The sequence below is a fragment of the Caenorhabditis remanei genome, chromosome IV (genome assembly GCF_010183535.1).
Source record: "Caenorhabditis remanei strain PX506 chromosome IV, whole genome shotgun sequence".
Taxonomy (NCBI): domain Eukaryota; kingdom Metazoa; phylum Nematoda; class Chromadorea; order Rhabditida; family Rhabditidae; genus Caenorhabditis; species Caenorhabditis remanei.
In genome coordinates, this window is record NC_071331.1 from 22,898,509 (window position 1) to 22,922,734 (window position 24,226).

A 24,226-nucleotide genomic window follows, 5' to 3' on the forward strand; every position below is an offset into this window, starting at 1 on the left:
CTTTCCATGATTTCCTTATCTTTCTGTGTCTGCGTTTCTCACTCTCTAATTTCCTCCAAATTTCTAAACTAAATACCTGTCAATCACTGTTATCAGTTCCCTTTGTCCCTTTGTCTAAAATTTTTTTCCAATTCAGTCATTTTCATTTTCTCTTCCAGACACATAATGTAGATATTTTTCTAATTTTATTCTCCTATTCTATAATATATAAGTATTGGCGTCGTGTGTATGTAGATGCCTTTCTATTGTACATATTTTTTGATTTTTATTGAATTATGAAAACAAAACGAATATTATATAAGGATAGTATTGTCAGGGTAAGGTACCAAGGGGTGTCAATTCAAAATTTGAAATAATAAATTCTTTTTTAGAACAAGCAGAACAATTACATTGTCAACCACTTATGCGCCGTAAGTAACATAGTTTTTTTCTTTAAAATCGCAAAAATCCAATTATTTTCAGTCTACATCTCCTTTATATGACATTTTCAGAAAAATCCCAATCTGTTACCGGTCAAAATTGCAGTCAATATGATTTATGACCCGTTCCCGAACTGCAACGACAGAAAGAAATATCCTGTGCTCATTTAATAAGGTTATGATATGCAAAAAAGGGGCGGAGCTATCAAAAAGTGGTCAACTACAAAAATAATCTACATAAAACTTGCTACATTTTGTTAGTTGACCACTTTTTGATAGCTCCTCCCCTTTTTGAGATACAGCAATTTGAAGTTTGGGGAGAGACGCAGACAACGAGACTCTCCAGCTTCTCTGCGTCTCTCCTTAACTTCAAACGGTTGTATCTCAAAAAGGGGCGGTGCTATCAAAAAGTTATCAACTACAAAAATAATCTACATAAAATTTGCGACATTTTGTTAGTCGACACTTTTTTTATAGCTCCGCCCCTTTTTGGGATACAGCAATTTGAAGTTTGGGGAGAGAGCGCAGAGAAACTTCCAGATTTTGAGATTTAATCAGAAACCTTCTGAGAAATTTTGCGGGTTTTTGAACGTAACATAATTTTTTGCCGTTTTCAAAAAAAAAATCGGTAAATGCAACATATAGAATATTGTGGTAATACCGTCTAAATTATCGAAATACATTAATTTGAGACAATTTTTTTTCGCAATGTTCCAAAGTGATGTATTTCGATAATTGATGACGTAATCACCAAGTAATAATGATTGAGTTTCAGAAAAACGAAAGACTTCCTGTTCGCACATATTGCAAATCTGCCCTTTTCTTAAAAGAAGAAGACAGCTACAGTAAGTAATTAAAATCCTTCAAACCAGTATTTATCAATTTCAGTTGCAAAAAATGTCCCAAAAGCTTAGCTGCTCCAGCGAATTTGACAAACCGAAGAAGCGCGACACAAGAATTACCGTCAGTGTTTTTTTCGGATTATTTTATTTTTGTCACAAATCCCAGTTTTTTCAGCCATCAATGCAACCCATCACTCGGGAACACTGGCTTGAAAAATTATTGGAAGATTTTGAAGTTTTTCAGTTGCGATTACGCACACTTCCTTGGAATTTGCCCAGTTTGGTTGGAAATCAACGACCATGCCATGGGAGGTGCATAACTTAACGTTTTTGTTGTTCCTATTAATAAATAATTCATACAGTTTACGCATGATGCGGTGTAAATCCACCCAACTCCACGAAAAATCCACACGAGCTCTCCGTAAATCTACACAGCACCTCGTAAATATACACAGCTTTCAGTAAATTATCACTGATTGTCGTAGATCTCCACAACTCCCCGTAAATCTCCACAACTCCCCGTAAATCTACACTTGATCCTGTAAATTGACATTACTATTGTTCTGAGGTGCCGTAAATCCACACAAAGCTCCTCGTAAATCTAAACGAGATCCTGTAAATCTAAATAGCTCCCACTAAAACAACACGATCACTTGAAAATCCATACAATACCTCATGAGGCGCGTCGTAAACCGCACATAAGCTCCCGTAAATCTACACTAGATCTTGTAAATCAATCGACATTACTCTTCATTCAGTTGTTCTGAGGTCGCGTAAATCCAGACAGGTCTCCGTAAATCTACACGAGCTTCCCGTAAATGCACGCAACATCCCGTAAATCCACACAAGCTCCCGGTAAATCTACAAAAAGCCTAGTAAATCCACATGATCACTTTGTAAATGTACACGAGACCTCTTTACCCGATTTCAACCGATTTCGACTCATTTTCAGCTGCTTTCCGATCTGTAGGACTCGGTTATCAAGATTAGTTCATGAAAAAACATTGATTTTAAGCAATTTGAGCCGATTTTAGATTATTTTCCTTGATTCTTGACCCTACCTAAAATCCCCCGTAAATTCGCCCGAACTGTCTGTAAATCTACACAAGATCTCGTAATTCTAGACGGATTCAAATCACAAACTTTATTATTTAAACTTTCCAATTAAAAAACAAAACCAATTAAAAAAAACAATTAAAACAGTAATAATTAATACTTCCCATCCATAACCTTATCGGCGTTTGCTCTGAGGGTCTCCTCTTTCTCACGAATCCCGGTACCATCAGATCCCTTGGGCTCCAATCCATAATACTTTGGGAGGCGCCGGTTCCTTAGATTAATCACCGGCTTCGCTGGCACCAACTTCTTCTCAAGCTCCGCCTCCAAATCACAAATCTTCTGCTCCGACTCCTTCACGTGCTCAGTCATCGTCTCAACCAACAAGTTTTTCTGTTTAATTGTGTCATGAAGTTCGTAATTAATGTTTTGGATCATTTGAAGATTCTTTTTGAGCTCCTCAATCTCCTTATCCTTCTCCGCAACTGTCTCCAACGACTTTGAGAACTGAATTCGGTAAAAATTCTCCTTCTGAAGCTCCGCCTTCTTCTGCTTCTTCACCTCTTCAACCATAGAAGGCTCCGTCGCATATCTCTTGATCTCAGCCGCTATCAGACCCCGGAGAGAAGGTGAAGTTGTCCTGAGAGCCTCCATATCTTTGACCATCTGATCCATTTGCTTCTCCAGATTGGTGACACGCGAGTCATCTGGAGATGAAGACTTCTGTCTTAAAGTGGCCACCCAGAAGTTGAGTTCACGGATGTCGGTGGCTTGGGAGGTGATGGTGTGGTTGGCGTGGGTGAGTTGGGATTTTCTGGAAAATTCTTTTTTAGCTACAGTAATACAGTATTCTCCTAAACTACAGTATTCCTAGATTACGAAACGTGAAGTCGACAAGCTACAGTATCTTCAGCTAACTGAGTGTCTGGATTCTAAATCTTAGCTACAGTAGTCTACCCAGCTACAGTATCGGATTTTGGACACTTTTTGAGTGAAAAATCAGGTTTTTTGGACTGAAAATTCTCAAAAACCCGCTTTTCCGCTCAAAAATTCGAATTTACTGATCAAAAACCAGTATTTCGACATGAAAAATGGAAAAATAGGACATTTTTCAATCAGAAAAACAAGTTTTTAAAGCCGTAAAGTCTCAAAAACCCGATTTTGCAGCTGAAAATTTAAAATTGTTTGGACATTTTTCAGCAAAACAGGTATTTCAGACGATTTTTATATCAAAAAATGTCAAAAGTTGAACATTCGAACACTTTTCCAGCGGAAAATCAGGTTTTTTGAGCTGAAAAGTTTCAAAAATTCGAATTTTGACAATTTTTCAGCTAAAAAACCAAAACCCTTCACTACAGTATCCAGAGCTACAGTACCTCTCTAGATTCAAAACTTGATTTTGAAGGATTACTGTATATATTTACAGTAACCTCTGTTTGTGACAAGATCGTCTACAGTAAGACTAGCTATACCTACAGTATTCTTCACGAGCTACTGGGTTCTAAGCTTCAGCTACAATACCCGCTAAGCATCCTACGGTAACCACCACAATCATACCAGCTGGTTCTACTTACAGAGCCCCTACAGTACCCTTCCAATCATAACTTACGTCTCTTCATGCTCCTTTTTCTCCTGCTTCAATTGCTTTTTTAGCTCCGAAACGCTGAAGTTTCGAGCGGAGACAAAGATTTTGGCGCGAGATAGTTGAGACTTTCTGAAAATTGATTGTCTACAGAAAGACTATCTTGCGTTATTGTAAGATCGGGTACAGTACCTTTTCCTTAGCTACAGTACCCCTTTTTTATAACTTACGTCTCCTCATGCTCCATCCTCTCTTGCTCCAATTGCTTCTTCAGCTCCAGAATTTCTTCCGACGGACTCTTCACTTTCTCATTACTATCCTCTCCGCGAGTCTCCTTGACAAGAACCTTCTGGGCTACAATATCCCGCTTCTTCATCTCTTCTTTCGGGGCCGGCAACCAATAAATATCAGCGTTCCTTCCAGTCCGCTTCTCCTCAAGCCACTCACGTCTTCTGAGCCATTCGTGAACCTCCGAGAGCTCTGCTTGAATCTCACGAGCCTTCTTTTCTACCTCATCCGGTACAAAGTAGACACCACGGTTATAATACTCTTCAAGCGCGTAAAGTTGGGCGAAATTCAAGTCAAGTAGGCGGAGCCCAAAGGCATCCGGGATAATCTTTTTGGGTGTGTTGGGAACGGGCTTCTTATATGCCGCCAACATCTTTGACTTGCGCTCCAGGCGCTTATTAAACCAGTCATACACTTCATCAAGATCCGCTTGAATCGCACGAGCCAATATTTTATACGGCATTCCGCGTCCATCTCTTTGGAAGGCGTGCTCTAGACGGAGTTCCTGGTCGATTGTGAAGGAATATGGGGATTGAGGGAGAGGGCGTGGTGGAGTGACTTGTGGTGGTGGTGGAGGTGGAAGCGGGGCCAGGGGTCTTGGGCGATCCTTACAGTTGTCATGGCTACGTAATGGCAGGTGGTCAAAATGCAAATCGTCAAAATCATCAAATGACGAATCGTCGCTACCGTAGTGCTCACGATTCTCGTGCTGAGTCTTGGAGTCCAGGACTCTAACTGGGAGTGGTCTGGCTTGAAGTGGAAGACGATCCTTAGAGTTGTCAAGGGTACGTGGTGGCAGGTGGTCAAAATGAACCTCACGTGATAAATAGCAACCGTAGTCCTCCGGCGCTTTGGCGTCCTGACTAGGTTTCACCACTTTCAACCGATCCTGTGAGATATCGTATCCACCACATGGCGGCACGAAGCCGTAAGACCACTTGTTAGACGCCGGGATATCTCGCAGTGATGGTGCTTCATCGGTCTCAGAATCCAAATTCATGGCGTAGAGTGAGGAGATCTTCTTGTGATGAGCAATGGCGTCCTGAATCTCGGTATCCAATTCCAGATCACTACGGTAGTCCGGAAGCGGGAGCGGTTTTGGTGGCGTGACTTGAGGTGGCTCCTCGACACCACCAAGCTTCGATGTAGATCTTGGGCCAACTTGAAATCCTAGCAGTCTGAGATCATTCGAGACGTCCTTGAGATGGCGTCTTGGAAGCGACATGGTTGGTCTGGAATAGGGTGAAGATTGGTTAGGATTGGTTAAGATTAGTTGAGATTGGTTTAGATTAAAAGTTATGATTCTAAAGATTCATCTGGACACACCGACATACACACATAGGGGATGGTCGTGGAAAATCGATAACTAAGAAATAGGGAGAGAGAGGAGACGCCCGCACAACCTTGGAGGCTGACTGGAGGGAAGACTGAATGCAGGAGATGAGAATAGCGGAGTACGCGCGGAAATGGAGGGGTCCGCAAACATCGATCTACCCGCAAAACGTCCTGTATGGAACATTCTAGAAGACGTGGAAACGTCACGTCATCTGGGGGAATGAAAGGGAGAGGGAGAGCAGCTGTGGGGTGTCATTTAGTAAACGGGCTTTGGGAAGACAGTAAACATAGATTAAAATTGGTGAAAATTGAATAAGATTGCTTCTAGACGTTTACAATTGCTCAAGGTTATTTGAAATAGCTCAGAATCTTTCAAAATTGTTAAAAATTGACTAAGATTAGTTGAGATTGCTTGAGTTTGCTCCGGAACGCTTGAAACCGCGTATGAGCGGTTAAGCTTGCTTGGGATTCCTTTAGATTGCCTAAACTAGCTAAGGATCATTTAGAATCGCTAGATATTTACAGAAATGATCAAAGTTAAGCAAGATCTAGGAGTGCTAGGCTCAAAAGGATGTCTAGGATCACTACACAACTTAGAAGGACATACACACAAAGCACAAGGGGATGGTAGAGGAAAATCAATAACTGAGAATAATAGGGGGAATAGTGAAGATGGGAGAGCCCCCGCACAACCTAGGAGGCTGACAGGAGAGAAGACTGAATAAGGGAGATGAGGCACTCGGAGAGCCCGCGGGAATGTTATGCGCGTCATTCGTTGTCCCTGCGTTTTGCGGACCAAGAAGATCCACAAACATCGATCTTCCCGCAAGACGTCCTGTATGGAACATTCTAGAAGACGTGGAAATGTCACGTCATCTCGGGGAATGGAAGGGGGAGGTGTCATCTGAGAAAAGGGCTCCGGGAAGGACTAAGGACTATGTAGTGTGACTGGATGACGCAATCGTTAAGAAGGAGTTGCTAACAAAGGGGGTAAGTTTAAAATCGTTCCAAATTACTAATTAAAGGCAGCTTGAATAGGAAAAACATTCGAAATTTTTTTGTGCCCGTCACTTGAGAAAAATCGTCTCAAAGTGAAATGGGGTAAATCGGTTAAGAGCGATGAAGACTGGTTCCCAGCTGAAATTGGGATTGTGAATTGTTAAGGGTTGCCTAAAACCTACAATACGATGGAATGACACATACTCTGAGGCAGCGTGACTGGAAGGCAGACTGACTGATAGTGAAAAGAGACTAGATGATGGGAAAAAGGCTGTGTGACTTCATGATGAGGTAATGGATGCAATCGGTAAAGGGAAGTCTTAGGCCCTGTGACTGAATGACGGACTGACTGAATGAGAAAAGACTGTGAATTCTCAGAAGATGATGGTGGGAAAACGCAGTTGGCTACCAACTGACTGCGTTCTTTAGTGTGGCAGGTTTAACGTCATCAAGAGAAAGAGGGGACTGTGGGAAATATTGATTTTTTGGGGGTACTGGACAGGGTCGACGGGATCAGGGTAAGGTAAAAAGGTCTATAGCGTTTATAGGATCGAGTTAATATTGATTGAGATCGGTTCTCTCTCCAACCAATCCTAATCGCCGCGGGGAGATAGGTGTGTGTGTCTAGAACATTCTGTGTTCCTCGATGGACTGGACTCCCCTCTCCCAAACATACGTAAGCGGGCGAATAGCCCCGGGAAGATTGGTGTGTGCAGACATTCTAGAACATTCTGTGGTCCGGAAGATGCAGGGACAGGTATTTACAGCTATCTCTATCTTTGGGAATAGTCCCCCATCTCGTCTTATTCATTCGGGGCTCACTCCTTTCCTTGTTATTTCAGGAAAAAAACTAAAAAATAATGTGCAAACCACGTTTTCTAGTAAATAAGAAGTCTTGTCAGCCAGATTTTTGAAAATTTCGTTAATGTCCCACGGGCCCGGATAAAGTCCTGTAGTTTTAACTGATTTAAATAAATTTTAAGCAGAATTCCAGTCATTTGAACTCCAAACCAACTTTCTAGCACATTTTCAGCTTGAAATACGGTATTTCCGAAATGATGGCGGACATCTGATGGCGGATATTACCGTTAGTTGGTAGAGAAGCGGGTTTTGAGGTTTTTGGAGTGATTTTAGGGGATTTTAAGCGATTTCAGCCAATTTTATGTCCATCTAAAGGTCTAAAGGGTCCAGATTCATAGGATTCAACATGTTTTCAAAAGAAAACTATTGTAGCCCTGGCCGTGGTACAGTAACGAATAGCCATTTAATCCGTATTAGGTCACAGACATGAATATCGCCGAGATCTACATTTTGGTAATCTTTTCAGCTTATAAGATTGAGTTTGAAGGGAGTTACGAGTCGGCCCGTTTTTGTAACCCCGTTATCAATAGAGCGCGGATGCTACAGATGCGGATCGTTCCTGCTCCAAATGATTAGAACTCTTAGAAACCGGACTACTCATGTGCAGGACTGTACAGAAGGGACTCAAAAAAATAAACGTTTAATTTCAAATTCATTAAAACATTAGAACATAATTATTAGAACATAATTATCAGATCATAATTAGAAAATTAGAACAACATAACATCTTCCAACTTCTTAATTCTCATAACAGCTCCCTTCCAGTTATTGGCCCACGCGACAATGTTTTTGTGCTTCATCTCAGCCTCAATTTCGTCCATCACTTTCTTCCGGAGCTCTTGGAAGCTCATCTCCTTATTGTGCTCCGAGCGTTCCACTGGCTCATCGATGTCATCACAGAAATCATAATCCTTCTTCACAGCACTTGACTCCCTAAGCTTCCGAACTTCCGCCTCCAAGTTCTTGACTTGATTTTCCAAATATTTGGCTTCATGGTTACTTAAATTCAATAAATAGTCAGTGTCGCTCTCGAACTTTAATTTCTGATTCTGCATCTCCTTTTTCAGATTTTTGACGTCTTCACGGAGAGTCTTGATCTCCTCGTTTTGTTTCTTCAACTCAAGAATTTCCTGATCTCTCTGGGAAAGGCAAATGAGGACATCGGATAGTTGGTGGGTGCTGAAAAGAGGATATAGGTGAAAATATGTGTAAAAATGGTTTAGATCAGTCAAAATTGGTGAACGCTTATTTAAATCGGCTAGAATCGGATTTCACCAATTTAGAACGGTTTAGATTGATTTTTACTGTTTTTTTAAAACTAAGAAACGGATTTTTCCTGTTCAAAATGGATATGATCTGTTTTCATAATTTTAGACTGCTTGACAATTTTTTCGAAAATTCTTACATGACCGTATTCCCCGTGTTCTCAGCTTTCTGGCAAACTAAAAACCATGCAAAACGGATCAATGTGATCCAAGTAACAAGCGTTTTAAGCTGCGACGATGAGAGAGTGAGAGAGCGCAGGCGACGAGAGTGGCTCGTCGTCTGCGCTCTATCGTTCTCTCGCCACCTCTTGTATCTCCGCGTAGAGTGATCCGATTTCAATGATTTTTAGTTTTTTGGAGAGCTGAGATCATGTGGAACAAAATGACATATCATTCGATAAAAAACCCATTTAAAACCGAAACCGATCCAAAGCCCCAAATGATGTATTCTCTCAACAGGTTACACCCGGTTCATACTGAAGCCCCTATATTATATTACTCATCCGCAAAAATCTCCCACCCGTTAAACTCACATCTCCTGTTTCTCCTGTTTCTCCTTCTTCAATTGCTCTTCCATTCTCTTCACAACCCGCTCAACACATTTGATCGCACTTTGCTTAACATCCACCTTCATTTGCATGCTGCAACAAAAAATTATTCGGGTTACTGTAACCTAGTGTAACTTACTGCTCAAGGGCGCCCTGCAAATTTCCTTGCTCTTTTTCAGCCTTTTCAGCTTTTTCGCCTAGCTTGGCGCTGGCCTCTCCCAGCAACTTAATAACTCCTTCTTTTTCTTCTAGCAATTTGTTCAATCTGAAACAACATGGATTACTGTATGTGGACAGTACGGTACTTACTTTTCAACCTTCTCCTTTGCTTCTTCATGATCCTTCAAAAGGTCTCTGAGCTTCTCAAGAGTCTCCTCCTTGGTCTCCTCGAACTGCGGGACCAAGTTCTCAATAAGACCTCTCTGCTGGTCTGGATCTGCCAAATGGATGTTCGCCAACTTCTCAACGATCCCCCATTTATCATGAATGTCCATGAATTTGTTGACGATTTCATGATCTTCGGCTGCGAGAGGTTTCTCCGCCGTCACACAGATCACTGCTTGAGTGTTGACCAGCATCTCCATAAGATTCAGAGCGAGTTGTTTGTAAGCTTCAGCATCGGAGGTCATGATTCTGAAAATACTGTTAATTGGCTGAAATTGCTAGAGACACGTTTGATTGAGATTGCTTAGGATCGGTTGAGATCGATTGAGAGATAGAGGGGTAGAGGAATAGAGAAGAATAGAGGGATAGAGAAACGTTGAAATTGGTAAGGATTGGGTAGGATCGTTTAAGATCGGTTGAGATCGGCAAAGATAATCATAGATGGATGAAGATGGTAAGGAATGTTACAATGTTTGGCAAGGGGTGATAAGGACTGAGCAATTCTGGCAAGATTGGTTAAGCTCAGTTGGTTCATAACTGTTAAGAACAAATTGCGGCTGGTTTAAAACAGTAAGAATCGGTTAAGATTGGTTAAAATCTATTGAGCTACTTTGAGACTAGTTAAGAATGGTTGAGATTGGGTAAGATCGGGTGAATTGCTCAGGAACGCTCGGGACAGCGTAAGATTGGTTAAGATTGCTTGGGATCGTTTAGATGCGCTTGAGATTTGCAGACATGATTTACAAAGGCATGCAACATCTTGTACTGCTAGCCTGACTAGAATGTGTAGGATTAACTAGGCGATCTAGAAGGACAAACATACAAAACACGCGGGAATAGTAGAAAAAAATTGATAATTAAGGAAACAAAGGGGAATAGGGAGATGGGAGAGCCCCCGCACAATCTAGGAGGCCGACGGGAGGGAAGACTGAATGAGGGAGATGAGAATAGACAGAGACGTGCGGGAATGTTATGCGCGTCATTTCCTGTCACTGCGTTTTGCGGACCTAGATGACACGGGGTTCGCGGGAAACACCGATCTTCCCGCAGAACTTTCCCGCAGGAAGTTCTGTAGAACACTCTAGAAGACGTGTGAATGCCACGTCGTCTGGAGAGAGCAGCTGTGGGGTGTCATCTAGTGAAAGGGCTCCGGAATGTTTCCTCTTCCCAGATGACGTGAGAAGGCCGCGTCATCTGGAGACAAGTGCAGGGGAGGACAGAGGCTAGGAGGAATGGAAAAACCGCACAACGTAGAAGACTGACGGAGAATACTGAATAAGGGAGATGGAGTGGTGGATGGGTAGCTCGAGACTACTGCACATCTGTCATAGACGTGGCGCGGGAATCTTCGGGAAGATTGAGGTCTGCGGACTTTTTTCCCTATACATTGACGCGCACGGAGCCTTGGGGTGGTTCGAGTAGGACGATGAGAGCTAAAAAAAACTTGGTATCTGTTAATCGGTCTGCAATCTGACTACGAGTTCCAGCTTCCTTTATTTCCGCACAAATCAAAATTTTGTCATATCTTGAACAATCTTGAGCGATCCTCAGCAATTTTAAGCGTTCATAAGCTATTTTTAAAGCATTGCGCGTCAAGTTCTGTTGCTGCGTTTTGCGGAATGTTCTAGAAGGTCCACAGACACCAATCTTCCCGGAGATTCTCGCGCCGCGTCTATGACAGATGTGCAGTAGTCTCGAGATACCCGTCCACCACTCCATCTCCCTCTCTCATTCAGTTTTCTCTCTCAGTCCTCTACGGTGTGCGGTTTTTCCATCTCCTCTCGTCTCTAGTTATCTCGTTTTGTGCAGTCCATATTGATTTTGGAGAATTGACTGATTCACCTTCTCAACTCATTTAGTTTTCCCTGACAGATATATTGACTCCATGGTTTTGCGTATCTTATGCGATATTAGTTATTCGTTATCATTCTCTATTATTCATCAATTTTCAGACATCCCCCCACTCACCAAGCAGCCATGAACGCCCAACAACAACTCATCCAACACTTGGAGCAGCAAATCGTGGAGCTCCATCAGAAGCTTGAGAAGGAGAAAGATGATCATGAGCAGACGTAAGTGACAATAGCCAATAGAATTGTAGGAAACCGTAACTTTATCCCATTCCAGAAAAAGCCAAATCTCCTTCGAACAATCATTGGTTAGAAGATTGAGCAGTTTGGTCCCCAACTTGGAGGCCACCATTTCCAATCTCACCAATGAAAACAACGAGTTGAAGCAGAAGCTCCAAAAAGAGGCGGTGTCACAAAAGAAACTAGATGCGAAAGCCATTAGAAGAAATGAGATGATTTTGAGGTTATTAAATGAGAAGAAGGCATCGGAGAAAAAGGGCCAGGAGCTCTCGAAGCTGCTTCAAGAGTTGGGAGCCGAGTTCCACCAAGTCAAGAAAGAAATCGCGATCGTGGATGCCGAGCTCCATCAAGCCAAGAAGGAAATCGAGCTGCTCCAAAAGACAATTGCCAGAAGAGACGCCAGAATCCGAACGACTAAAGAAGTGGTGTCAGGTGTCATTGCCAAACAGGAGGCGGACACTGATTCTCAGACTCTGAGCATGGTAATGAAGCTCAGTGAGGCAGAACACACGGCAGTGGTGAAGGATACAGAGGTGAAGATTCTCAAGGACATGATGGCTACTATCATTTGGTGAATAAAAATAATTTCTTTGTTGGTTTTGGATTTTGAATAAATAAATGTTTTTGAAATAGATCTGTTTATGTCTTAAAAACGTGAAAAAATGACAAGAAACGCATCAAAGGCACCCCAGAAAAACGTCAAAAAGCCAAACAAAGAGCAACAATGCGACTTGGGTTTAGACATCTTGACGTCATGATTGGATTATATTGATTGAAATACACAGCTCGAGACTGTTTATAGCATACTTGCAAACCGGGCCGAAACGGGTCAACACGGGCCGGCGCGTAACTGGCTTCAAACTCAATATTAGGAGCTGAAAATTATACCAAAATGTAGGTCTCGACGAGTTCTACGTCCGCGACCTACTACGGGCCGGATGGCCATTCGTTAATGTGCCGCGGGCCGGGAAAAAGTGCCAAAAAACGCGAAAATGACGAAAAAAACCCATTCTAGAAGGGCCCGCGGCACATTAACGAATAGCCATCCGGCCCGTAGTAGGTCGCGGACGTAGAACTCGTCGAGACCTACATTTTGGTATATTTTTCAGCTCATAATATTGAGTTTGAGATTGCTTGAGATTGGACAAATCCACTCAAAAATGTTATCCGCCATTTCCAAAACCGCATTCCGCTCAACTCTGGCACAAGATCGGTTAAAATAGCTTAAGATTGATTTTTTCATGTGGAAAACTTTATTTCAAGAAAAACCAACATGGAAACAACAATTACACGAATTAAAATCTTTCAGCCATCTGTCTCTTATAAGTGATAAACTCCTTCATTTCCTTGATCTCCAACTCTTTCTTCTGCACGTCTTTCTGAGATTCTTTCAATTTCTTTTCGAGTTCCAGATTTTTCGCAACTAGTAGATCATAATCAACTCCATCATTCTGCTCCAGAATCTCAAGTCTTGCCGGCTTCTTCTTCCCCGTAATCTTCATCTCCTTCATTTCCTTGTCCAACAAATAATTGATTCTCTCCTGGTACTTTTTCTTTTCCAGACGCATCTCAGTTTTCAGATTCTTGATTTCCTTGGCACCGTCGAGCGCCTTCTTCTTCTGAATCTGAGCCTCCGGTGTTGACTTCAGATCCTTTATATTATCCCTGAGTAATCCAATCACGTAGTCCTTATCAATGATGGAGTCGTTGGCTTTTTTCAATAGAGCTTGGCTGAAAGCATATCTGGTTACTGTAGTCTTGGTCCTACTGTAGTCTTAGTTCCCCTAGAATATACAACGTCAGCTGAAATCGGCTAAGATCGGCCTCAGATACCTTAACTAGGGCCACCCACGCAGGGTTTGCAGGAGTAAGTACTAAATTTCAACCGCATCCCGCTGGAATTTGAAGTTGCAAAGTTGAATTATATCAAGCTCGCTGGTTTAACCTTCCCGTTTCAGCAACAACTTTTTTGCAATTTCAATAGTTACGGCACCTCAGAATCTCTGTATTCTTAGAGATCTTAACCAATTTCAGTCGATCCTAGTCGATCTCAACCGATCTCCACCAATCTCAGCCAATCTTATATATTTTTAACCATTCTAACTGTAAGCCAACCCCTACAAAATTCAATTTTAGCCCCTCTTAGAACTTACAGTCTCCTTATCTCTTCCGCCTCGATATCCAACTTTTCCTCCATCGCCTCAACGGCACAATCACTGGACTTGATGAGATCCTTCTGACCAGCTATCTCCTCAGACATGCTTCAAAAACCAGAAATAACTGTATTCCCCATTATCATCCACTCACCATTCAACCTCCTGCTCAACGTCCTTATGCTCCTCCACCAAAAACTTTTCAACCAATTCCGTTTGTTCAGTGGGCGGAGCCTCGCGAATCGCTTTCAGTTTTTCAGGTACTCCCCATATTTGGAGAGTGTTGGAAAGAGGCTCCTGAACGGCTTCCCCTCTATTCCATGCCACGTCATTCACCAATGCGAGTGTGTTGGCTAGACGCTCGAGAAGAGTGTAGACCAGTTGTTTGGTCGACTCATGGTTGTCCATGATGCCAGAGGGTTTGAGGTGTGTGGTCTGAAATTGAAATTGAATAAGTTGAAGAGATTGGGAATAGGTAAGGACGATTAGACCCTGACACACAGGCTTGGATATTTGAGTGAGGAGGAGACACTACAAATGACAAAGAACCAATAAGAAGGGGGGTAGAGGCTGACTGACTGCCGAATAAAAGAAATGAGGTGGTGGACTCTTCCCAGAGATAGAGATGGCTGTGCGCGTCAAATCCTGTCGCTGCGTATTGCGGACCACAGAATGTTCTAGAAAGTCCGCAGAGACACGGATCTTCCCGCGGCTATTTGTATGTAGTTGGGTCAGTGTGTGTTTGCGCGTTTATTGGTCTTCCCCGTTTCTCCGTATCTCCTGTTTCTCCCCATCTCCACAAACCAATCTTCGAGTTTCCCAGAAGCATTATACCGCCCGTCGTCAAGGACCCGTTCATTCCAATGGTCCGCTTACACCAATCTTCCCGTTGTTATTTGTATGTGGTAGAGGCCAGTCAGTCAATCGATCGACGAGTACTACCTACCCTTATAGTCTCATCCGATTTTTGTCCTTACGACGCCCTTACGACTGCCCTCCTTCAGCTAATCCACTACTAGGTGGAGCTGATTGGTTGAGATCGATTGAGATCGCTTTACATTGCCTTAGATCATTCAATATCTGACAGATATGCGATTTTATTCGTTCTTCACCATTCGAAACCGATCTCAACCTAGCTTAACCACTCTTAGCCGATCTTAGCTTATCTTAACCAACCTTAACCATTTCAAACCACTCCTAACCCAATACCAATGTCTTGCTGTCTAATTCTGAAGCTTCTTAACCCTTCCCACAGTCAATCTAAACCCCAATTCCTGGTTTCGTTCTACCGCTACCTTCCCCCAACTTCTTGAAATCTCGATCATCTTGTTTCCTAAAATATCTCAATCAACTTGCTTTTACCTATCTCAACATATCTTGAACAGTCTTGAGCGATCTCATACGATCCGAGTAACGTATATACAAAGCTGCTGTGGCTCTCATTGTCCTAACCATTTTAATCGATCTCAAAGATCTTGACCGATTTGTTTGCTCTCATCCCGGACCCTTTCACCAGATGACGTCACTCTCTTCCACCATTTCATCTCCCTCTCTCATTCAGTCTTCTCCCTCAGTCCTCTATGGTTTGCGGTTTCCTTATCCCTCCTTCCATACACTATAGTCCTTCCCGGAGCCCTTTCACCAGATGACACTCCACAGCTGCCCCCTTCCATTCCTCCAGATGACGTGACATTCTCACGTCTTCTAGAATGTTCTGGTGTTTCCCGCGGGCCCCTGTGTCTTCAAGGTCCGCAAAACGCAGTGACGAGAAATGACGCGCAAAACATTCCCGCGCGTCGTCCGCCATTCTCATCTCCCTCATTCAGTCTTTTCTCCCGTCGGCCTCCTAGGTTGTGCGGTGGCTCTCCTCTCTCATCTATTCCCCCTCCTCCACCACCTTTTCTTCCCTCGAATCTTCTGGACTGTGCTCTCTCTGTGTGTCGATTTGTCGAGATGGAGATTTAGAATCGATTCAACAAATCCAAATCGCTGATCTAAGGAGCTCTGACAAGCAGTGTTCACATGTGAATTACGCCGTTCTAAACTGTTTTAAGCAATCATGACCATCAATCTCCACCTGTCTGGTACCATCTAACGTTAATGTCATCCAGCTTCTCAATTCTTCTCAGCCAATCTCTAAATTTTGTTATTTTTCCATTCGCCATTTCATCTCTTGGTTTCTCTTGCCGATTTTCAAGCTATCTTTAGCGATCTTGAACGTTCTTACCCGTTCTAAACTAATCTTCACCCTAACCTTTTTCCAGATACCGGCTATGTCTAACGTAACCAACGATATCCCCGCTCGACCTGTCCAGCAGGACGATATCTTCCATCTCACCTTCTCGCAACTCCACCATATCGACCGTTTGTGTATCAAGTATTTATGTCGTTTGGACAGAGACGGCCGCGTTTTCATAAACGTTGCAAATATTACCAGTCAAACTGGAGTTCCCGGGGAGACTTTCATGCAGTTCAATACAGAACGTCGTAGGGCGTGGAGAAGTGCTCGATACTTGAAGGACAAGACAAATCCGGACTTGTTGTCGGGATCAATTTTGAAAATTTCGGGAAGCACCGATGATGAGTCTGTTACACTGACTTTCGACCAACTTCATCTATTGGGACTCATTTATGAAAATCGTTACGAAAAAGATAGAAAGTTTCCGTGTTGTGCGGAGAAGAAACAAATTGGAGACTCTATCCATCCAAGACTGAAGACTCTATCCTCCCAAGACATGGATACTTTCTTCTTGACACGTCGGGAGACATTCAAAAAGTTGGAGATAGATGAAGAGACATACATGGAGCCGGAGTCGGAGCTGAAGAAGCGATTGGAGGAACAGGAGAAAGAGCTCAATGAGACGTAAGTTGGTGGGATGGGGTACTGTAGACATATCTCCGATCCTAGAGCAGGATCCTAGGGGTACTGTGTCTAGATCAGAGAAATAGCGCTTACAAGGTAGTGTAGATGAATTTGGTCAAGTCGGATCCTAGGGATACTGTAGTCGAGTCTAAGATCGGTGGTCAAGAGGATACGGTAACAGGATCCGGAAGAATGATATCATGGGTATTGTAGACGATTTCTAAAGTTTTCTAAAATTAGGCCCTAGAAATAGATCCTGGAGTACTGTAATAGATCCTGGAGTACTGCGGGATCCTACAGGTACGATAAATGAATCATACTGTAAGATCCTAGAAATGTTGTAGTCTAGTCTTAGAACAATATTCTGGGTGTACTGTAAATTGATTTCAGGTCATACTGTAAAAGATTTTGAATTTGAATCCTAATAGGTCTTAGGGATACTGTGAATGGATTCTAGAGCCGATGTCTAGAGAATATGGTAGTTGAATTATAATCAATTATTTTCAGAAAAACTCAACTAAAACTCGCCAACGACTCTGTCAAAGCAAAGGAACAGGAAATCGAGTCGTTGACGACGACTATCAAAAAACTTCAAATCGAAAACAATAAGGTTCATGATGTCTTGTTCCAAGAAAATGATTACCGTATGGAGACGTAAGTAGACAAGATTCTAGTGGTACTGTAGTTATCGAGCTCTTTTCAGAAAATCACATCTAAAACTCGCCAACGACACTGTCAAAGCTAAGGACGAGGAAATCGAGTCGTTGAAGAAGGCTGTCAAAAAACTGCACATAGAGAGCTTTGATATCTGTCAAATTTTGTGGACAGAAAAAATTGATCATACCAAGACGTAAGTAGTGGGGAACCTGGATTACTGTAGCTAACAAGGTTATTTCAGAGAGACTGAACTAAAACTCGCAAGCGACTCTGCCAAAACCAAGGACCGAAAAATCGAGTCGTTGAAAAAGACAATCGAAAGAATTACAATCGAGAAAGATGCTTTGCACGAAGACTTGTGCTCCGAGGAAGATAAACATGCTGAGACGTAAGTGAGAGGGGGTACTGTAAGTAGTATGGTGATACTGTACCAAGAATACGTTTTGTAGAAATAAGGAATACTGTAGTCGGATTCCATATTTGGATTCTAGGGGTACTGTAGTCGGGCCGTGTACCTATATCCTAATTAGAGAACTAGGACACTGGATACTGTAGCAAGAAAGGAGGTACTGTAGAAACAGGGGTACCGTATTACTAAGGAGTACTCTTGCAAATAGGGAATACTGTAGGTGTTTGCTTACAGCACGTAGTATGGTGGTCGGATCCTATATTTCGATCCTAGAGGTACTGTAGGGATAATGAGTGTTTTAGTAATGAAATAGGGGGCACTGTAGTCGCGCTGTGTAGCTTCAAAAAACTAACCTTTTTCAGCCGGAAAGGACTGTGCAACGCCTATATTTTCAATGCTAAAATTTTGGAAAATCTCAAGAAAACCATCCAAAATATGAAGGATTCTGAGGAGAAGAAAGTCAACGACCTGGAATCTAAGCTCCAAGAGAAACAGGACGAGCTGAACAACACTGTGAAACTTTATTGGAATCTGGAGAAGATTATTACGGAGAAACATTGTGAAGCTCTTATAGAGAAGAAGTATGGCGCTGAGAAGAAGGCGATGGAGAAGAAGATTCAGGAGTTCAAGGAGATGTTGAAGACACAGAAAACGATTTTCAAGAAGATGCAGGATGTTATTTATAATTGATGGAATGATGAATGTAATCTGGTTTCTTTGTTGTTGAACATGATTTTTTGGGTTTAAAAGATTCAATAAAATTTTCCAGTATATTCAGTGTTATGAGTGATAATATATTAATATTATATTTGGTTAAGATTGCTTTAACTCGCTTAAAACATCTTAAGACTGCTTAAGACTGCTTAAAATCGGTTAAGATCGCTTGAGATCATTAGAGATTGCTGAAAATCGGTTAAAGAATATAGAAAATTCAGTTTTTAGCGTTTCCAGCGCCAATTCAAACCTGAATTTATTATTTTAGGCAATTTTAGATTCAAAATTTTGTGTTCAGCAGGGAAATCTTGGCTCCAGATGTCCACAGTCACATTGTGTTTCTCGTAGGACTCGTTTTGAGAGAACTTTCAGGATTTCTAGAATTTTCGCTGTAAAAAATTCAATTTTGTCAATTTTTTGGTGGCTGGCGTGCCTGTAACGCGTTCCAAACGGTTTTTACAGTCAGAAAGTCACATCTGGCATGTCTTTGGTGCATTTTGTGCTATTTTTCCCTAATTTGACTTTATTTGGAGTGTCTTTTACATGTTTCTTGTCATTTTTTCCCGTTTTTAATGCGTAAACAGATCTATTTTAAAAACACTTATTTATTCAAGAACCAAAACCAACAAAAATATTCATCTTTAATCACCAAATGATAGTAGCCATCATGTCCTTTAGAATCGTCATCTCTTTGTCCTTGACCAATGCCGTGTGCTCCGCCTCACTAAGCTTCATTACCATATTCAAAGTGTGTGATTCAGTGTCCGAATCCTGTTTGGCAATGACACCTGACACCACTTCCTTCGTTGTTCGGATAGTGGCGTCTCTTCTGGCGATTGTCTTTTGGAGCATCTTGATTTCCTGCTTGGCTTGATGGAGCTCGGCATCCACGACGTGAAGTTGCTCCGAGAGCTCCTGGTCCTTCTCCTCCAACGCCTTCTTCTCTTCTTCCAACTTCAGAATCTTCTGATTTCTTCTGATGACCTTGCCCTCCAGCTTCTTCTTCGACTCCGCCTCTTTTTGGAGCTTCCGCTTCAACTCGTTGTTCTCATCGGTGAGAGTGGAGATTGTGCTTTCCAAGTCGGGGACCATACTGCTCAATCTCTGAACCAATGATTGCTCGAAAGAGATCTGGTTTTTCCTGGAACGGGATAAAATTATGATTTGTCTATTTATTACAATCTCAACTTACGTCTGCTGATGGTCGTCTTTCTCCTGCTCGAGCTTCTGGTTGAGCTCTACGATTTGCTGCTCCAAGTGTTGGATGAGTTGTTGTTGGGCGTCCATAGTTACTTCGTAAGTGAGGTGATATCTGAAAATTGAAGGATGATGAATAAGATAGCCTAAAATCGCATAAGACACGCAAAACCACGGAGTCAATATATTTGACAGGAAAAACTAAATGAGTTGAGAAGGTGAATGAGTCAATTCTCCAAAATCAATATAGAATGCACAATCCCAGATGACGTGAGAAGGAATCGATGACTAGAGACGAGAGGAAATGTAAAAACCGCACAACGTAGAGGTCTGAGGGAGAAGACTGAATGAGAGAGATGGAATGGTAGATGGGTAGCTCGAGACTACTGCACATCTGTCCGCGGGTTTTGCACGCGTAATATTCTGGGAAGATAGGTGTCTGCAGACTTTTCTTCCCCATATCGACGCGCACGGAACACTGGAGTAGTTGGTGGGACAATGAGAGCCACAACAACTTGGTATAAGTTACTCGATGCAATCTGACCATATAAGACATATTATAACAGAATTTCAGTCATTTGAACTCAAAAACCAACTTTCTAGCCCATTTTCAGCGTGAGATACGGTATTTCCAAAGTTTGAAAACATTAACTGCTCGCTGTTAGTCTTTCCCCTCCCTCTGATCGCGGACATTGCCATCAATTGGAAGGGAAGCGGGTTTTGAGGTTTTTGGAGTGGTTTTAGGGGATTTGTCTGCGCGTGTTTATTGGTCTTCCCCGTTTCCCCGTATCTCCTGTTTCCCCTCATCTCCATAAACCAATTTTCCCGCGACAATTTGAGTTTCACAGCAGCATCATACCGCCCGTCGTCAAGGATCAATTCATTCAGAAGGTCCACGAGTCAGTCGACCGTCGAATACTGTCTTTCCTTATAACATAACGATCTTATGACTGCTCTCCAGCTAGTCCAGTTAACCTAATTGGTCGAGATCGCCAGAGTTTATCAAATTTGCTAAGCCGATCTGAACCAAGCTTAACCAATTTCCACCAATCTTTGCCACTCTTAGCCAATCTTAGCCGATTTTAATCAATCTTAACTATTATTTACCAATCTAAACAAATTTAACCAATTCAAACCAATCCGAACTTAGTACCAATACCTAGGTGTCCACTACCTTTCCGAACTCCTTGAAGTCTGTTGCATTTTGTGTTTCTAAACTATCTCAACCAATCTCAACGTGAACATCTTGAACAATATCAAGCGATCTTAAACAGATTGCGCGTCAAATCGTGTCCCTGCGTTTTGCGGGATGTTCGAGAAGGTCCGCAGACACCAATCTTCCCAGAGGTACGCGCCGCGTCTAGGACACATGTGCAGGAGTCTCGAGTTCGAGCTCATCCACCATTCCATTTCCCTCATTCAGTCTTCTCCGTCAGTCCTCTACGGTACGCGGTTTTCCCATCTCCTCTCTTCACTCCCGGTAGCCATCTTTAGATTCTTTCTCACTTCATCTGGAGTCTTCACTGCGCAATCCTTCTTATCTCATTTAGTTTTCCCTGTATTCTCCCTCAATCCTCTACGGTGCGCGGTTTCCTCATCTCTCCTAGCCTTCCCCGTAGTCATCTCTAGATTCCTTCTCACTTCATCTGGAGGGGAGTCCAGTCAGTCGACCGCTGTCAGTGTGTATGTCCCCTCCTCAATCACCAAAAATCAATACTTCCCACCGTCCCCAGTCTCTGTCAATTTGAATGTGGGGTTTCCATTGTCTCACCCGAGCCTTCTGCCTTCTCCACTTCAGCTAGGCCGGTCCGGAATTCCCCAACCCTGATCTTAACCCATCTTAACCGTTCTCACTCGTGCTTAGTCAGTCTGAACTTCTAAGCCTAAACTATCTTAAACGATTTCAAGCACTTTTAAGCAATCTTAACCAATCCTAACCGATCCTAACCAATCTCAAGCGTCCCTAAACAATCTCAAGCATTCTTTACCAATCTTAACCGTTCTTATCCGTATGAAATCAATCTTCACCCCAATTTCTTTCCAGGCTATGTCTATCGTTACCAACGATATCCCCGCTCAACCCATCCACCAGGACAAACTGATCTATCTCACCTTCTCGCAACTCCACCATCTCGACCGTTTGTGTATCAAGTATTTATGTCGTTCGAAAAAAGACGACGTCATCGTTTCCATTCCAGTAGCAAGTATAATGAGAAAAACTAGAGTTCCCAGGGAGACTGTCATCAGGTTCTATCAGGAACGCCGTAGGGCATGGAGAAACGCTCTACACTTGAAGAAGGACGAGTCAAATTTGAATTTGTCATCGGGACCAATTTTGAAAATTTCGGAAGGCACCGATGATGAGACTGTTACACTGACTTTTGATCAACTTCATCGATTGGGACACATCTATGAAGATAGTTACGAAAAAGGCAACAGAAAGTTCCAGTGTTCCGCGGAGGAGAAAGAAATCGTCGAGAGACTGGAAACTCTGAAACTATCCGTAGAAGACCTTTATACTTTCTTCTTGACACGTCGGACATTCGAGAAATCGGAGGCACGTCAGACATTCGAGATATTGGAGGTAATTGAAGAGACTGACGAAAATGGAGATGTCACGGTGGCGGATCTGAAGAAGCAATTGGAGGAACAGGAGAAAGAGCTCAATGAGGCGTAAGTTGGTGGGGGTGGTGTAGAGGGGTACAGTAACCGAAAAGTCGCGTCTCAGATCGTCGTAGGATACGGTAATAGGATCCGGTAGTGATTTCGTGGGTATTGTAGACGGATTCTAAAGTGATATCCCAGAAAAAGATCATGAAGTAATGTACTTGGATCATAAAGCGGGATCTTAGACATACTTTAGGTTGATCTTGCTCCTAAAGGTACTGTAGATGTATCTCAAGACATATTCTTAGGGGATACTGTATCAAGATTCTGAAACTGGATACTGAACGTATTTAATGTAATCTTAGAACTGTAGTCTAGGTGTACTGTAGGTAGGTCCAATTTAAATTTAATTACTTGTTTTTTTTACAGAAAAGCAAAACTGAAGCACTGCTATGTTTCTATAAAATCTAAAAAGCTGGAAATCGAGTCGTTAAAGAAGACTGTCGAAACAATTACCATCGAGAATAACGGTAACCACCAGGACTTGTGCTTCGAGAAATCTAGTCATGCTGAAACGTAAGTAGAGAGAATTCTAAGGGTACTGTAACTATTGATCTCTTTTCAGAAAAACTGAGCTAAAAGCAGCCAAGGACTCTGTCAAAGCCAAGGACCAGGAAATCGAGTCGTTGACGAGGACTGTCAAAAATATTACAATCGAGAAAGATACCCTCTTGTGCACAGAGAAATCTAGGCATGCTGAGACGTAAGTGAGAGGGGGTACTGTGGGAAGAAGGGTTACTGTAGATGGATCAGGGGATGTGAGATACTGTAACTATTGAGTTTATTTCAGAAAATCCACGGACCACGAAATCGAGTCGTTGAAAAAGAAAATCGGAAGAATTACAATTGAGAAAGATGCTCTCTACGAAAACTTGAGCTCTGAGGAAGAGAAGCATGCTGAGACGTAAGTGAGAGGGGGTACTGTAGGACAAAGGTTTGCTTACTGTAGCTTGGTGATACTGTACCAAGAATACATTCTCTACAAATAAGGAATACTGTAGTCGAATCATATATTTGGATTCTAGGTGTACTGTAGGGATACTGTAGTAATAAACAAGGGGTACTGTAGTCGCACCGTGTACCTAGATCCTAATTAGAGCAGCTCAAAAAGTGTAGCTTAAAAAGATACTGTAGCGAAGAAATATACTGTAGCTCTTAACAATCCATTTTCAGCCGGAAAGGACTGTGCAACGCCTATATTTTCAATGCTAAAGTCTTGGAAAATCTCAAGGAAACAACCCAAAGTATGAAGGATTCTGAGGAGAAGAAAGTCAACGACCTGGAATCTAAGCTCCAAGAGAAACAGGACGAGCTGAACAACACTGTGAAACTTTATTGGAATCTGGAGAAGATTATTACGGGGCAGCATTGTGAAACTCTTATGGAGAAGAAGTATGGGGCGGAAAAAAAGGCGATGGAGAAGAAGATTCAGGAGTTGGAGGAGAAGTTGAAGACGCAGAATTCGATTTTCAAGAAGATGCAAGATGTTATTTATAATTGATGGAATGGATTTGGTTTTCTTTTGTTGCAAAAGTTCTTTTTAAAAGATTCAATAAAGTTTTCCAGTATATTCATCTGTTGTTTGACAGCTAAAATTAAATCGGCCAGGATTGATTATAATTGCTTGAAATTGCTTCAGTCTATTTATGATCGTTTGAGATCACATAAACTTTACAAAGATCACACAAGAACATTTCTAATTTCTGTAGACCATTGGTTGGAACTGCTTTTTTAAAATATGAATCAACTCAGAATTTTGGGAAAAAAGAAAATCCTCTTGGAGGTATGCCTGGAAATCAGTCTGAAACCAAGTTATGGTCTCTCAAAGTGCTAAGAATACATTTTCCTTCTTTCACTAATCTATTCATTTTCATGAGCACCGCAAAAATTTTCACGC

General features: G+C 42.2%; 7 protein-coding genes across 7 annotated transcripts; 3 read left to right on the plus strand and 4 right to left on the minus strand.

Moving 5' to 3' along the window:
• Nucleotides 1–2,470: 2,470 nt before the first annotated feature.
• Nucleotides 2,471–5,412, minus strand: GCK72_015858 (uncharacterized protein; the record flags this gene model as incomplete). The annotated part of the gene is made up of 3 exons (XM_003094819.2): nucleotides 2,471–3,131; nucleotides 3,927–4,031; nucleotides 4,130–5,412. 3 exons carry the CDS (start codon nucleotides 5,410–5,412, stop codon nucleotides 2,471–2,473), a joined length of 2,049 nt encoding a protein of 682 aa, XP_003094867.2.
• A 2,680-nt stretch (nucleotides 5,413–8,092) lies between these two features.
• Nucleotides 8,093–9,824, minus strand: GCK72_015859 (uncharacterized protein; the record flags this gene model as incomplete). The annotated part of the gene is made up of 4 exons (XM_003094791.2): nucleotides 8,093–8,561; nucleotides 9,181–9,288; nucleotides 9,335–9,460; nucleotides 9,505–9,824. 4 exons carry the CDS (start codon nucleotides 9,822–9,824, stop codon nucleotides 8,093–8,095), a joined length of 1,023 nt encoding a protein of 340 aa, XP_003094839.2.
• A 1,732-nt stretch (nucleotides 9,825–11,556) lies between these two features.
• Nucleotides 11,557–12,244, plus strand: GCK72_015860 (uncharacterized protein; the record flags this gene model as incomplete). The annotated part of the gene is made up of 2 exons (XM_003094850.2): nucleotides 11,557–11,651; nucleotides 11,707–12,244. The coding sequence occupies 2 exons, from the start codon at nucleotides 11,557–11,559 to the stop codon at nucleotides 12,242–12,244; spliced, it is 633 nt and encodes a 210-aa protein (XP_003094898.2).
• A 720-nt stretch (nucleotides 12,245–12,964) lies between these two features.
• GCK72_015861 (uncharacterized protein) lies at nucleotides 12,965–14,230 on the minus strand (the record flags this gene model as incomplete). Its single annotated transcript, XM_003094800.2, has 3 exons — nucleotides 12,965–13,400; nucleotides 13,823–13,930; nucleotides 13,977–14,230. The coding sequence occupies 3 exons, from the start codon at nucleotides 14,228–14,230 to the stop codon at nucleotides 12,965–12,967; spliced, it is 798 nt and encodes a 265-aa protein (XP_003094848.2).
• A 1,865-nt stretch (nucleotides 14,231–16,095) lies between these two features.
• GCK72_015862 (uncharacterized protein) lies at nucleotides 16,096–18,441 on the plus strand (the record flags this gene model as incomplete). Its single annotated transcript, XM_003094813.2, has 5 exons — nucleotides 16,096–16,685; nucleotides 17,193–17,339; nucleotides 17,389–17,535; nucleotides 17,584–17,730; nucleotides 18,114–18,441. The coding sequence occupies 5 exons, from the start codon at nucleotides 16,096–16,098 to the stop codon at nucleotides 18,439–18,441; spliced, it is 1,359 nt and encodes a 452-aa protein (XP_003094861.2).
• A 669-nt stretch (nucleotides 18,442–19,110) lies between these two features.
• GCK72_015863 (uncharacterized protein) lies at nucleotides 19,111–19,752 on the minus strand (the record flags this gene model as incomplete). The annotated part of the gene is made up of 2 exons (XM_053731180.1): nucleotides 19,111–19,606; nucleotides 19,658–19,752. The coding sequence occupies 2 exons, from the start codon at nucleotides 19,750–19,752 to the stop codon at nucleotides 19,111–19,113; spliced, it is 591 nt and encodes a 196-aa protein (XP_053585952.1).
• GCK72_015864 (uncharacterized protein) lies at nucleotides 19,666–23,830 on the plus strand (the record flags this gene model as incomplete). Its single annotated transcript, XM_053731181.1, has 6 exons — nucleotides 19,666–19,761; nucleotides 21,707–22,335; nucleotides 22,699–22,845; nucleotides 22,895–23,032; nucleotides 23,120–23,233; nucleotides 23,503–23,830. The coding sequence occupies 6 exons, from the start codon at nucleotides 19,666–19,668 to the stop codon at nucleotides 23,828–23,830; spliced, it is 1,452 nt and encodes a 483-aa protein (XP_053585953.1).
• Between the last annotated feature and the right edge of the window lie 396 nt (nucleotides 23,831–24,226).